At 38.0% G+C, this 13807-nt stretch overlaps 1 protein-coding gene across 16 annotated transcripts in view; it reads left to right on the top strand.

Annotated features, from left to right (window-relative positions):
• Positions 1–13807, top strand: part of Pdlim5 (PDZ and LIM domain 5) — a 156135-nt gene that overhangs the window by 135610 nt on the left and 6718 nt on the right. For all 16 annotated transcript variants that reach the window (XM_017319659.2, XM_006501748.2, XM_006501745.2 and 13 more), the window contains 3 exons: positions 818–980; positions 10600–10780; positions 12695–12815. In XM_017319659.2, the coding sequence (XP_017175148.1) occupies positions 818–980; positions 10600–10780; positions 12695–12815 (465 nt within the window). The remainder of the gene's footprint in view (positions 1–817; positions 981–10599; positions 10781–12694; positions 12816–13807) is intronic.

The following is a 13807-nucleotide window of genomic DNA, read 5'->3' as shown; positions in this document are numbered from 1 at the left end:
CCACAAACAATTCAAATCTACCAGAATAGAAAAGCTGCACATTTTCATGGTGTAAAGGGGACAGTTTAAATGAAAGCACACATATAACACAGTGAAGGCAGAGAGGTGAAAAACGGCATTGACCAGGAGGTGACTGGACAGATCCATGCACAGTGCACATGAACTGCATTTCCTGGTCAGAGCAGGGAGACTCCAGATCTACTCTACAGAGTCTGGTGTGCCAGCATCTCAATCTTCAGTGCTCACTGGGAGAATGACTATAAGGGAGAGGAGACATTTTGGCAGCTAGTCCAGAAAGAAAACATGCAGGACCTCAATAGGAAGCATTGTGGGAATGGAGAAGGTAGGCAGATCTGTGGAAACCTGAACCTGCTCTTCCCAGAGCTGCTCAGGAAGGAGCAGGGATGGTGCTGAGTAACTAGCTGACCTGCCTGGTGTCTGATGACGTCACCTTGGAAAATACAAACTGGAAGACAGTAGAGCAACACACTCAGGTTTCCTACATGCCTGTGATATGTTTGGAACTGAGTTTAGATAAATAAAGTGAGCAGAGATAAGTGGATGGAAAGAAATACATCATTACCTATGACGGTCACCTAAGTACGTCTCCTTGTGAAAGTAAGAAAGGAGTACGCCATTGTTGTCGCTCATATCGTGGCTAATCCTTGGTTTATTCTTGCTCAATTGTTTAACTACCGCCTAGTGTTTGCATCATAATGTTGCCACATTGTCAGTAGGAATTGTTAACCAGTGCTTTTGCTATTAGGAAAAGTTCATATTTGGCTCTCATTCTGATTCTCTTGCATTTAACTCCTAGCACCTTCTACTGGGAGAATTTCAAACAATGCACGTTCTTCAGGTACAGGGGCGTCTGTGGGGCCTCCCCAGCCAAGTGACCAAGACACACTTGTGCAGAGAGCGGAACACATTCCAGCGGGCAAGCGGACCCCCATGTGTGCCCACTGCAACCAAGTTATCAGGTCAGTCAGTTCGTTTTGAAGTTTTCTTCAAAGTACTTTATACTAATGTGGGTCTTTTTAATGTTCTGTAACATGTAAAATTTTGTTAGTAAAAAATACTCTTGCTATCCTCTGTGTAATAGGATTACCATGCATAACCAACTATTTTGATGAAAAGTAACCCTGGGCTCCCTAAAATATTGTCAGTTAATTCATTTCTACCAGAAAAATAGAAAAATAATCTTTAATGTAGTAGCCCTTCAGAAATATTAAAAATTTGAGGCTTGAAGGGACCCTGAGATCATTTATCTCAATGTTATTATTTTACAAATTATACAAATGAGGACTTTCATTTATTTGAAAAATAACTTGTAACATAAAAGAAAGAACTTTGAGGCCTGGAGAAAAGATAGATTTTAAATATTCAATCCATAAAAGTAGACCTTTGTATCTGTTCATAAGTGCCTTAAGTATTAGAATGCATCTTTCAAGCATTTTCTTCAAAAATTATTTTATTGTCTCTTAAATTCCCCAAAGGGAAAATGCCCAGAGACGTTTTAAGCATATTGTATTACAGCTTACTGAAGCCCAGCATCCTTCTGAGTGGCCTTTCAGTGTTATAAGGTGTGCATATGAATGCTAGTCGCAGACATCTCACCAGAGAGACCTCTGTGGGCTGCCTTGTTGGCAGTAAAAGCAGTTGCTTGAAATCCTTATACTGTCTTCTTTTTTAAACTGTCCTGTCTTGAAACAGTTGAAATAATGGGGGCTATCAAGCAAATAAGCTTAAGACTAACATATCCCTTTTTTCTGTTACATTAGTATTATTTAGCATGATATTTCTACACAATTAATATGGAGGGTGCAGTGAGTCAATGCTTTAAACACCAAGTATAAATAAATACCCTTCTTAACCTATCAGTAATTGGATACCATGTCAAGAACAAGAGTACACAGTACAAGATAAAAATAGATTAGCATTTTTATTTTAAACAGTTCATATGTGACCATTTAAAAATGTAGAAAAACATAAGCCAAAAGCCCATATTTATACACATCCTACTCCCCCCCCCCAGTTACCCACTATTAGTTTTCTAGTTTATAATTCTTGGGGGAAGGCAAGGGGACGAAGGGTTCATGCAGGGTTTCACTTTACCCAAGAACTCATTATGTACTCTAGACTATCCTTAGACTCACTCTGATCCTTCTGCCTCAGACGGTGTTAACCACCTTGCCCAGCCTAGTTCACAAGTTTAAAACTTGTACATGAAAAACAAATATTGTCTTATAGAAATGGAATAGATTTTTAATCATTATTTTTCTTGTAAACTGTAATTATATCTTCTTCATAAGAAAATAGCTGCCTAAACATTATTTGATCAATGACAACACCAATAGACATGCTAACATGCAAGAGGGAAATTTCACAAGGCCCTACCCTAGACAAAGAATTGTGGCAAACTAATTACTGCTGAAAGAGGGAGAATTAGTCCTAAGAGATGAACCCCTAGTTGATTATCAATACCAAGTGTTAAACCCTGAAATCAAGTACATATAAGCATCACTAAATGGGCTCAGCATGGTGTGTGTGTGTGTGTGTGTGTGTGTGTCGCAAGAGGGGACAAGGTATAGGAATTAGAGTTAGGTAAGAGATGTGGGTAGATGATGTAATTGTATTTTAATTAATTTTCTTGTAAAAAGAACTATCCAGTAGCCATGTTGGTAGCTGTGATCTCAAGTCTAGAGCAATGTAAACTGAGCAGAAGGCATTGAGTAAGTGTTCAGTGAACTGAGGCATGACTGAGGTCAGTCAACTGGTTTTGATTCATTAGTTATTTTTCTACAAGTACTTCTATAGGGCTATATTTTTACATAAATAATCTGATATAAAACCTAATGTAGCAGTGTTTTATCCTCGCTAGTAAAATACTACTTTAATTACTATTATATATGTTAAATCTTTTGATTTAATATTTATAAATAAGCTTTAATGAATACAAATAAATAAACATGGTTTCTCTAAGTTATCTTACCGTGTTTACCCATACTGGTGCTGATTCTGTATTCTGAATTATAATGTTCTTCATGGAAATGGAATCGTTGCTTTGTGTGTTATTGTAAGCTGCTGCTTGGTAAGTTGGTATCAAAGCATGTGTGCTGCTAACTCATTTTGACTGTCAGCTTTGGTGCTCTCCTGTAATCACTACCTTTAGTTGATTTTGCTTGAAAATAGGAAGCTCAAAACAGAAAAAAACTTGCACCATTTCTCCTGGCCTTGTTTCCAGATTTAATCGTAGACTGAGATGCTTCCATGTACAGACTTTCTGCCTTATGAAATAAGTACGTGTTCAGCTAAGGAGATGAATGGCTGTCACTAACTGTCCCCTCATCTGTTGAATTTTGTGTTGTTTTGTATTATGCAGCTCTTGTTATCATTGAAGCATTAAAGCTTCATTTACTAAGGAAGTTAGCAGGAATGAGGATTAGCTCATGTCAAGATCATGTAACAATAATTAGCATAGCACATTTGCCTGGTGCTCAAGTTCTCCAGCAGCTTGCAAGCCCTGCAGTCGGCTCAGAGCCCTGCTCAAAGCATAAATCCAGTTCTTGCCCTCGGTGACAGTATTACTTACCAAAGCAAGAAGGTGTTAGATCAAGTGACATTATCTGGGACACCTGTTTTTAAAATGAGCTGCAGTTGTGGGCATACTACTTTCAACAGAATATTATACCCTGGCAAACTGAGAAATGTAAAGTTGAGTTTATGTTGTTACTTTTCCATTAGTTATTTTCTTTTTAGAAGAGTTGCTTATTTTCAGGAAATATAAAATATGTGATAATAGCAACTGGAGTTTTTGTCTTCATAGGGCATACTTCACCATACATTATTGATGATTTCATTTTGTTGTAATGTTTAAATTTTCATGTTTATTTGAGTCTTGAGAAGTTTATGACTATTAGCCCTAACTTATATTCAAAGGCAATTCTTTGACTAGTTACAAATGCATAAGCACTTTTCCTGAAGCTTTCAGTCTGTGATAAAATATTTTGAATTCAACTAAAGTGGACCTAACATTTTGCCTTCTTTGATGTTGTGAATGCATTTACTGTTTGAGTGCAAGTGCAGTAGAAACACATACGGAAGGTGACTAATGTAATTCAGACCAGGCTGTTTCTTTGTGGAGCAATAGGCATATGAAGGAGCCAGCTTCTTGAGCATCTCATTAAAATCAATTGCTACCTGTATTGCACAGAGTTAATGGAATTGTTTATGTTTAACATCTTAGCATCTTTCTGAAAGAGGAAAGAATTTGCGGTGCTTGGATTTCTTCCTAAGTATAGAATGTTTGGACCGTAGTCATGTTTCTGTCATTCCATCTTTGCCTGCAACACATGAGAACAACATTCAGGCAATTCATTTTTTATTCCACTGAGAAAAGAGATTTTTGTACTACTGCGATGCTTTGCTTGGTGATTTTCAAAAGGAGAGCTGTCCTGGGTTGCCCCAAGGAGAAGCATGCAGAGCTTTTGCCTACTGCACCACCCTTGTCAGCTTCTGAACTCCTTTCAACTCCTGCATTTATAGGGCTTTTTTATTGTCTCTTCTGGTTCAGATTTTATTTGAAAATAAAAGGTTTCCTGGCTTAATGTATCAGCTGCTGAATGTAAGAAAACAACTAAAAACATTGGTTAAGATTTATAGGCAAGATACAAACCAAGATTTTACTGTTTGTGATAGAGGGAAAAAAAATGAGAACAGAAGAGTCTAACATCTATATTTGCAATACAATATCACCATTGAGATCCTGGTTGGATGACAGTATGCAGTGGATTCTTAAATATTCCAGATGTTGTGTAAGATATATATCGATATATAGATACATTGATGCTACATATCAGTACATAGGTATAGAAACTGAAGAACAAACGACTCACCATTATCAGAATTGTTTAGATTGTAAATAATAGTACAGGAGTTTAGTTCAGATCCATCTAACTCCATTTGCTTCGTATCTGTAACCACCACTATGTAGGAGAATGCTTACAATTATTAAAATGACAAAAGGAATATAGAACTATAAAATAAAAATCAAAGGAAGCTAAGCAAGATAATAATAAAGCCAGCTGTTTGGTAAATATGATTGATATTGCCTGAAAGAGTTATATTGATATTATTGGGAAAACTCTAAAGTGGCTTCAGAGTAACTCCATGAAAGCCTTTCCTAGGAAGACTTTAGCTGAGCAAACTGGCTCTTAGATTCTTACGAACAAACTCACAAAGCTGGTGGGAGTGCTGGGACTAGAATCCATGTCTGTGTGGTTATGAACTACACTTATTAATTAATTCATTAAATGTTTACTTAGCCACTGTTTTCTTTTTTTTTTAAATTTTATTGAGAGTGGGCAAACTCTTAAGAACTCCTTGCTTTACTCACATTAGAGACTCAGGGTCTGACGCTAAAGATGGATAAAGTCCATGGGCCTTTTTAGAAATGTCAGAATGGAAACCCTTGCTTCTAGTGAATGAAACCGTTTACTTCATACAATGAACCCCGATAAAAAGTAAGAATAAAAGAAAACAAATGAATGTTTAAAATATGAATGCAACTATAAGATTTTAGAAATGTGACATTGGGGTGTTGTTTTCTTTTTCTGAAAACATAATAGTAAATAGCTCTTATGAAAAGATCTCTTTACGAAAAGACCAAAAGGGAACATGGCCAAAGTTAACAGTTAAGATTCCTGAATCAGTTGACTCAGTGTAATGAATGCTCAGTTTCTTTTGTACAGCATTCTGAGCTTTCTAAGTGATTACACATGTATGCTGTAAATAGATAAACATACAATTAAATATCTTTATTGAGTCGGGAGAAAAATAGCTTAAACAAGTGTGGCTTACTCTAACAGTTATGGCAGTATATTTTGTTCATTCACTGAAATATACTATTAGTGTGTGTCAGAGTATTTACACATCGTCTTCAGCACTTGGTCAAACAGATCGGGTCGACGCTCTGGCTTAGCCTTGTGTAGAAGTGAGTGTCCATAGGATGCATTCTCTGAAGGTTCTGCGTAGCTGGCTCTGCTCCATCGAATTGCATTCTCTCTCTCTCTCCGCTGTGAGATGAAATAGCCATTAAAGAACATTGTAGAACATTGTTACTGGAGGTACATTTTATAATTGCAAGATGTTTACTCCACCAAGATAGTGTAACAGTTACATGAGTTATTCAGCCATCCATAGGTCCAGCTGTACCATCGGGGCTTTGGAAGATTCTAGCTTTGTAGTTTGTCATCTACATGATCTTGGCAGAGTTGGCAGATTCTAATGTTTTCTTCCTCTGTGTGATGGAGTTCATTTCTGTTGCTGAGACTGCTATGAGGATTAAATAAGGGGAAAAAGCAATAAGCACCTGTATTTAAGCTATTGCTCCCTGTTAGGTTGTGCCCCTTTGAAGACAGCAGTTTCTTTCCCCTTTCTGTCTATAAGTTTTTCTTTTTTTCTAAACTCAGCTTATTTCCTTCTTTGGAGGTCAGGGGTGGCGTTGGGCAGAAACTAGGCAGAATTAAAAGTTGTATGAAGTAGTCTTTCGTCTCAACTAGTCAGGTGCCTTAACTCTTCCATTCCTTTCTTTTGCCAGTCAACCTGCATTTCATAAGGGCTGAGGGTGGGTGCTATAAGCGGAATGAATATTTACTTCCACCGTGCAGTTATCCAAGCTTGTCTTTCCAGGTCACAGGTGGAAACCCAGTGCCACCTTCAGTGTTAATCTGCTGTTAATGAATTTGTTAATAATTTAACTTTACTGACACACAGAAGAAAGTATGCTTCCTTCTACCTGGGAGGCTGCTCTTTAATCTAGACATAACCTCAGGGGCATTGGGGAAGAGTTCTTCCACTGCAACACAGAGGAGCCAGTTAGGCGGGCGTGTTCCCTCTCGTGCGCTTTAGAGCAAGGAGCTCTGACAAGAGCAATACTCATTTTCTCCTCCTGTTTTAAAGGTACAGAGTCAAGTTCTTTACTGTCCTGGATTTCCTTTACTGTTCATGTTTGAAAAATAAAAGAAACAAATATTTTGAAGTAGTTCTCTTAATAGACTAGACTACATTTTTAATTGTTAATGAAAATCTTTGTGTCTAAAAGTTTTTTTTTTTAATGGCTTTTTAAGAATCTATACAATGTGGTGCTGAAGAGATGCTTCAGTGGATAAAACCCTTGCCACAAAAGCATGAAGGCCTAAGTTCAGATTCCCAGAACCAAGTGAAAGCTCAGGATCCCCATGATAAGCTAACTAGCTGGACTGGCTGGTAGAGGCTTGCTGAGAACTCAGCAGGAGGGCCTGCCTCAATAAATAAAGTGGAGAGTGATCAAGGAAGATAGCAATATCAGCTTTGTGCTTTGCACATGTATGCATAAGTGTGCAGTTACCACATAGAGCTGCATCAAAACACACACGCACATACACACACATACACACAAAGGAAACTGGCAATGTTAGCCTTCTAAATTACAAAGAGGACACAGAAGTAAAATCATGGGTAAGGCCACTCAGAATGAAGCTAGTGTAGAAACATGACCCACAGCGGCCTGTAAGTAGCCTCCCCTTTCGGGTTATGGGTTGTTTGTTTGTTTGTTTTTTGTTTGGTTTGGCAATCTACTGTTCATTGTGATAAATAATAGGGGAGTCTAAACTGTGCTTGCTGCAGAAATGTGGTGGGATTGTTTTTAAGTATCCCATGTGAGCCTGACCCTGTGTGCTCTAAGACCATCATAAACTTCCAGAAGGATGCATGTCATGAGGCTGTTTCCTATAGTGACTGTCGATACTGGCTGATGTATCACACCAAACATGACTCACAGAAGGAAGGACTCTCTGAGGGTTAGGTCTGGTCCAGTGCTGTGATTCATAGAGCCCAATTCTTTAGTGGTCTGAATTAACCCTAAGACATACTTAAGAACATCTAGGAAACAGAGTGTCCCAGGTATTAGATGTCTGCCACCCTCCCCTCCCAGAGGAACTCATCAGCTATTTGGGATTAGGGTTATGCTCCAGGGGCCTTCAGTTTTAATCCAAGCCTGCACAGCACTCACATTTGAGCAGAGTGCAGTCTGCAGCTGAACTGACTTGTTTTGAAAGCTGAATAACCTCTAAGGACCCTGGCCTCAAGGCCGTTCAGTTTGTGGGATGTTTCCTAATGAAGAACTCAACCTAGCGTTGCAACAATGTTGGAATGTGTCCTAGAGGCCATATAGAATGTAATGTAAACCCCAAGGTCCTATTGTACTCCACAGTATAATTTTTATGACTTGTACATTCAGATACCTAGCTAGTGGAAAAGCTTAGAACACTTAGGATATTTTGTTCAGCTTTGAGAATGTAGCTTCTTGATGTATCTTTGTTAAAGTACTTGCCAAATATATACTGAGAAAAATTAATGAAATAACTTGTGTAGTGAGACTGTTTATAAAGCAGTTATAAATGGGGTGGGGGATAGCTTACTAGAGGTAATAGATATATTTACAGTAGGTGACACAATGCCACCATTTCTTTTTCTTTTAGAAAGAGTTAATCAATGCCTTCCTTGTTAGTCATGGCAAAACTATTCATGAACTACAACCCTGCCTGCCCTTAAGCTTTAGTAATAATACACTACTTACATCTAATATAGCAAAGTCACATGAACAAAAATACCATCAAACTCTTAATAAACAGGTTAAGAAAAAGTAAAACTAAAAAATACTCCACATGCTTCACAGAAAAAAGTTTCATTTCCATCAGGGTTTTCTGCTGCCTGACTTTCGCAGAACTGAGAGCTAAATCTGAGTAATGCTAGTGTTTTTGTTAAGAAGCTTAGTGTGTGGATTTGGATATGGTGGCACCAGACTGTTGTTTGTGGGGAGCAGTTACCAAAACAAACAGAGAGAGTTTTTTCTTTGTGTGTGTGTGTGTGTGTGTGTGTGTGTGTGTGTGTGTGTTGTATAGAGTGCGCGTGAGTACATGAGTGCATGTACCCATGAGTGCGTATGCAGAGGCCAGAGAAAGGCACTGCATGCGCTAAACCAATCTCTGCTTTATTGCCTTGAGACCCGATCTCTCATTGGACCAGAAGCTCCTGTCTCTGACATGCCGTGGTGCTCTGAGGTTCCCTCTTTGCAGCCCTAGATGTGGTGTCACGGGCACATGCAGCCATGCCCTGTGAGATCGCTATTAAATAGCAGATTTGTGTTGTCACAGGTTAGAAGCTGTTCTGCATGATGCTTTTCCCCATGACGTACTGTTGGGAGTTGGCCTAGAAGTCCAGTGCTACATGATTGCCAATAATTGTCTATGGTCATTCTGTGATGCCAGTTTGCAGTAGTCAAATTGAAAGCAGAGTCTCAGTTGACTAGAACACTGGGAAATAGAAGCATCAGCCCCTAGCTCAGTCAGTAATTTTTTGATGTTTGCCGTATCTTTTAAATACTCTGTGGCCTTGCCACTCCATCTGTTGAACTGAGTTATAATAATTGCCCTGGTGTATCTCACAAGAATGTTGTATGAACAAATTAGATAAGTGTAAAAGTGCCTTGGAGGTAAAGCCATTCGATGAATGTGATGTAGCTACCAAAAAGTGTGTTACAGAGGCTAGTCTGCTTCATCTCCAAAGGCTTCTAACTAGATAAGGCTTCAAAATGGGTTCCTCTTAAGTAAACAAAACATGCCTTATCATTTCATGACTGTAGTACTTAGGGGGAAAGATCTCTATACAAACATTTGTTACCTTGATAAAAAAATATACACATTAAAATCAGTCATAGCTGCGCATGGTGACATTTATACCTATAATCCCAAGCATTTGGTAGACTGAGGCAGGAGGATAATGAATTTGAAGCTACCTAGGGCAATTAATTAATTTTCAGGCCAGCTTAGGATACAAAATAAGCTCTTGTCACCTATCCCGCCCCCAAAATCTGTCCCATTTAGAGAAGGGGAAGGAGAGATTGGTAGACATTAGGTATAAATCTTGAATTATGCAAGCTAAAAATGATTTCTATAGAACAGCATGCGTGTATAGTAGCATTGGCATGCATAGTTGAATACAGTTTGAGGGTAGATCTCATGTTAAATGTTCTTAATGCAATGAATTTTAAATTAGTCATATTGGAATGAAATAAAACCCTTCCAACTGGCATCAAACAACTGATAATGAACAGCTCAGTTTCTGTGGTCAATTAGAAGGTGAATTTGAAATATTTAATAAAGTTGTGAAATAAGTATATTGCATCGTATGTAAGGAGGAAAGACTGACTCTTCTCAGGAAATCATTATTTTTAAGGATCTAACATTGCCAAATTGAAATTTTTATTTCCATTTTCCTTGTGTCTTATAACGTGTTGTTGTGATGGCCTCTTCTTTATCCCAGTCAGCATTTTCCTGTGAGTCATAGTGACACAGACAGTGAGAAGGACTCACTGCAACTCAGTCAGACAGGCCCTGAGTGCCACCACATTCAGTCCTATGCAGTCAACAGTACCACCACATTAGGTCCTAAGAAGGAAATGGAGCAGACAGCTAACTAGACATGTGTGAAAGGGTTCCTCCCAGGGCAACACCAGAAGCTTTCATACGCCAGTCAAACTGGTCTCTTTCTTTTTGGCAGGGGACCTTTTCTTGTGGCTCTGGGGAAGTCCTGGCATCCAGAAGAATTTAACTGTGCTCATTGCAAAAACACAATGGCCTACATAGGCTTTGTAGAGGAGAAGGGAGCACTGTACTGTGAGCTATGCTATGAGAAGTTCTTTGCTCCTGAATGTGGCCGGTGCCAAAGGAAGATCCTTGGAGTGAGTATTTAAAACTACTTCTTTCTTTTTAGTACCTCTTAAAGCCATGTAGATCTTGTAATAAAACCTTTTCATTATTTTTACTTTTTTCTTCTTGCTTTATCAGCCCTCTTTGTTTCCATTAGTAGTGTTTATTATTGAAAAAACTAAACAAAACTAAACAGACCTCTAACGAAATATATCAGACTCATGGGGTTAGTTGTCTTTGGTTTTGTCTTACTGAGTGCTGGCTTGTCTGCTGAAAGTCTACCTCTATGGGAAAAATAATTGACTGTGGGTGTGCTACCTCAGCAGGACCATGTTTGCTCAGGAATAAAGAGGTCACTCAGGACCACACACATGAGCTCTCAGAACCAACACCTTTGCTGGCTTAAATTAAATTCCATAGTTTTTATAAGAGTAGCTTTCCCTACTTGTCAGAGTTCAAGCACAGGCCACTGATCTCATGAAATATACAAAATATGTTAAATGTGAACCTTATAATATTTTTATTTGAATGAATATAATGTTTAAAGTGTGACTTCAGTTATAGAAGTGAAAATGTGATAGGAAAAGCATTTCATGCTGTACTTTCCTTGGTAAAAGAACTTAATAAATAATGATGTATAAATGTATGTAATTAATGTATGTAATAAATAAATAATGATAAATAATGTATACAGTATTGCTTCCTTAATGCAATGGAGTTGAGATTTGTTTTAGTTTTTAAATACGTCCCCCTCCTCCATGGCATTTTCAAGATAATACCATGCATATTTTTTGAGTTAATGCATCCTGCATGTAACATCCAGTTATCAATGACATCGTAAGAGTCAGGCACCTACTGTAGGTAGTAGTGGGAATTTGATTTTTACAAGAAACCAATGTTCTTGGCTTTAATTCTACCTACTCCTCTTAATATGGAGTATAATAATGAAACTCTAGAAAAATGTGATTTACTGAGGACATGCTTAAGTAGGTCTGAAACTTTAAAGATAGCTTCACTTGTAAGACTGACCTATTTCTATGGTATCATTTTATACTCTGTTGGTCATAAAGTAGTATAGTGGCTAGCTGTTTCTTCATAAATGCTTACAGATAATCAGTAAATGATATGTTCATATACCATGTTAGTGAATAAAAACATTCTTTGTATCAGAATAATTAATAAAAGTCTGTAATAGTTAAAAGCCATAAGACTCTAGGAGGAGAAAGAAAAAAATTCCTATGGTATTAAGGATTCTTTGGAAATTATTTTTTAATTGCTTTACCTCTTCTCGACTCAAAGGAACAATTCTTGGAAAGCTAACACCCCCAAACCTCTTAATGATTAAAATGCCCCCCAAATCTTGCATCTTGGAGTATTTAGCCAGAAGGCCATTGTGGACTATAACCCTTGCTTTTGTGATGCGCATGTTACTCAGTGGAGGAAGCGAGTAGTATAGTCATGGCTGAGTCCCAAAGCTAAACACTCAATGAGCTGATTGGATTATACTGATTACATTATTGCTTCCATAATGCACTGGAGTTGAGGTTTGTTTTAGTTTTTAAATGCATCCCCCTCCTCCATGGCATTTTCAAGATAATGCCATGCACATTTTTTGAGTTAATACATCCAGACACCGTTTGAAAGAAAGCAGAATGTGTTAAAGCAACTACTTGTGGGATACTTCCTGTTCACTCTGTGTATGAAGGTTACTAATAATTATGAGTCTTTAAGTTTATGGGTTTGTATTTATGAAAAGCACACATATTATAATAGCTTCTAGTGACATCTGAATCTGCCACTGGGTGTCTCTTGATTCTTTGATGAAAAGTTCAAGACAACTATGAAGTCCGTATGTCTACTTTGAGTTAGCATGTCACACCAATTAGAGTGGATGTTGGTATGTGTATTGTACTCTTTCTTTAAATCCACCCACCTTTCTATAACAGGAAGTCATCAATGCTTTGAAGCAGACCTGGCATGTGTCCTGTTTTGTGTGTGTGGCCTGTGGAAAACCCATTCGTAATAATGTTTTCCACTTGGAAGATGGCGAGCCCTACTGTGAGACAGGTAAGACAGTAAGCTGTGAGCGCCTCAGTTAAGAATGAGGCTGAGACACTTCCATTGCTGTAAAATATGGAAGAAAAGTTGGGACCAACAAGCTTTCATAATTCTTCTAGAGGTATTACATATTACTCTAAATATATAGCAAAACAACAACAATAATAATAACAACTGTTTGTGACTTTGTCAAGACAAACATTTCCAACTTCTTATGAACATTAAGAAGATTAGCATTTCTTAGTAGGAAAAATATTATGTTTGAAATCTCCAATTGTTTATAGATATAAGTTCTACCCAAAATATACTTAAACTATAGTAATAAATTCCAAGTGCTTGTAAACATAAGTAATGTTCAACATTCGGATGTTACTGCTTCGCTTTCTAAAGCCACAACCGTGAAAATAAATGTGAAATCCTTTGCCACCTTTACCGAATAGAAGAGTGATCCTGGCTTAGATTGCTCCCTGGTAAAGCTGTTCTTGATAATTTCGGTTCCAAGCTCCTGTCTCTTCTGTTTGTTTTCTCATCTCAACACCCAGCACTTCCTTTTCCTTTGCACATGTGCAAGTGAGCTTCTTACCTTTTACTCTTTAGTCAGATATTGCTTCCACAGTGCATATTTGAAAATAGGAAGTGTGCGTTCCTTTATTTTGCCTCTATTAACTACCATTCACTGCATTCCCACTGTTGAGTTTTAATGATATTTTAGATTGAAATCACAAGTGTGGTCCTTTTGCACAGTGGTGAAGCTCAGGAAGCCATCAGCTCTTGTCTGAAGCTGGTTCAGCATCACTTGCCTGTGTGCTCACGCTACTCTGATTCTCACCTTCCCTTCAGCCTCTTAGCTTGGGAGGGTTTGGCTCTACTCCAGGCTGTCCACCAGGAAACCCCAGAACCTCCAATAAAATACCCTGTGGGTTGTTAGCAGTAAAGTTGCCTGTAAACTGCTTAGCGTTCTCAGAATATACCATGTTTTGCAGTTACTTTTTTTTTCTGAA

This window comes from Mus musculus, chromosome 3 (genome assembly GCF_000001635.26).
Source record: "Mus musculus strain C57BL/6J chromosome 3, GRCm38.p6 C57BL/6J".
Lineage (NCBI taxonomy): Eukaryota > Metazoa > Chordata > Mammalia > Rodentia > Muridae > Mus > Mus musculus.
Note: the sequence above shows the minus strand (reverse complement) of the source record. Positions and strands in the feature narration are given on the sequence as shown.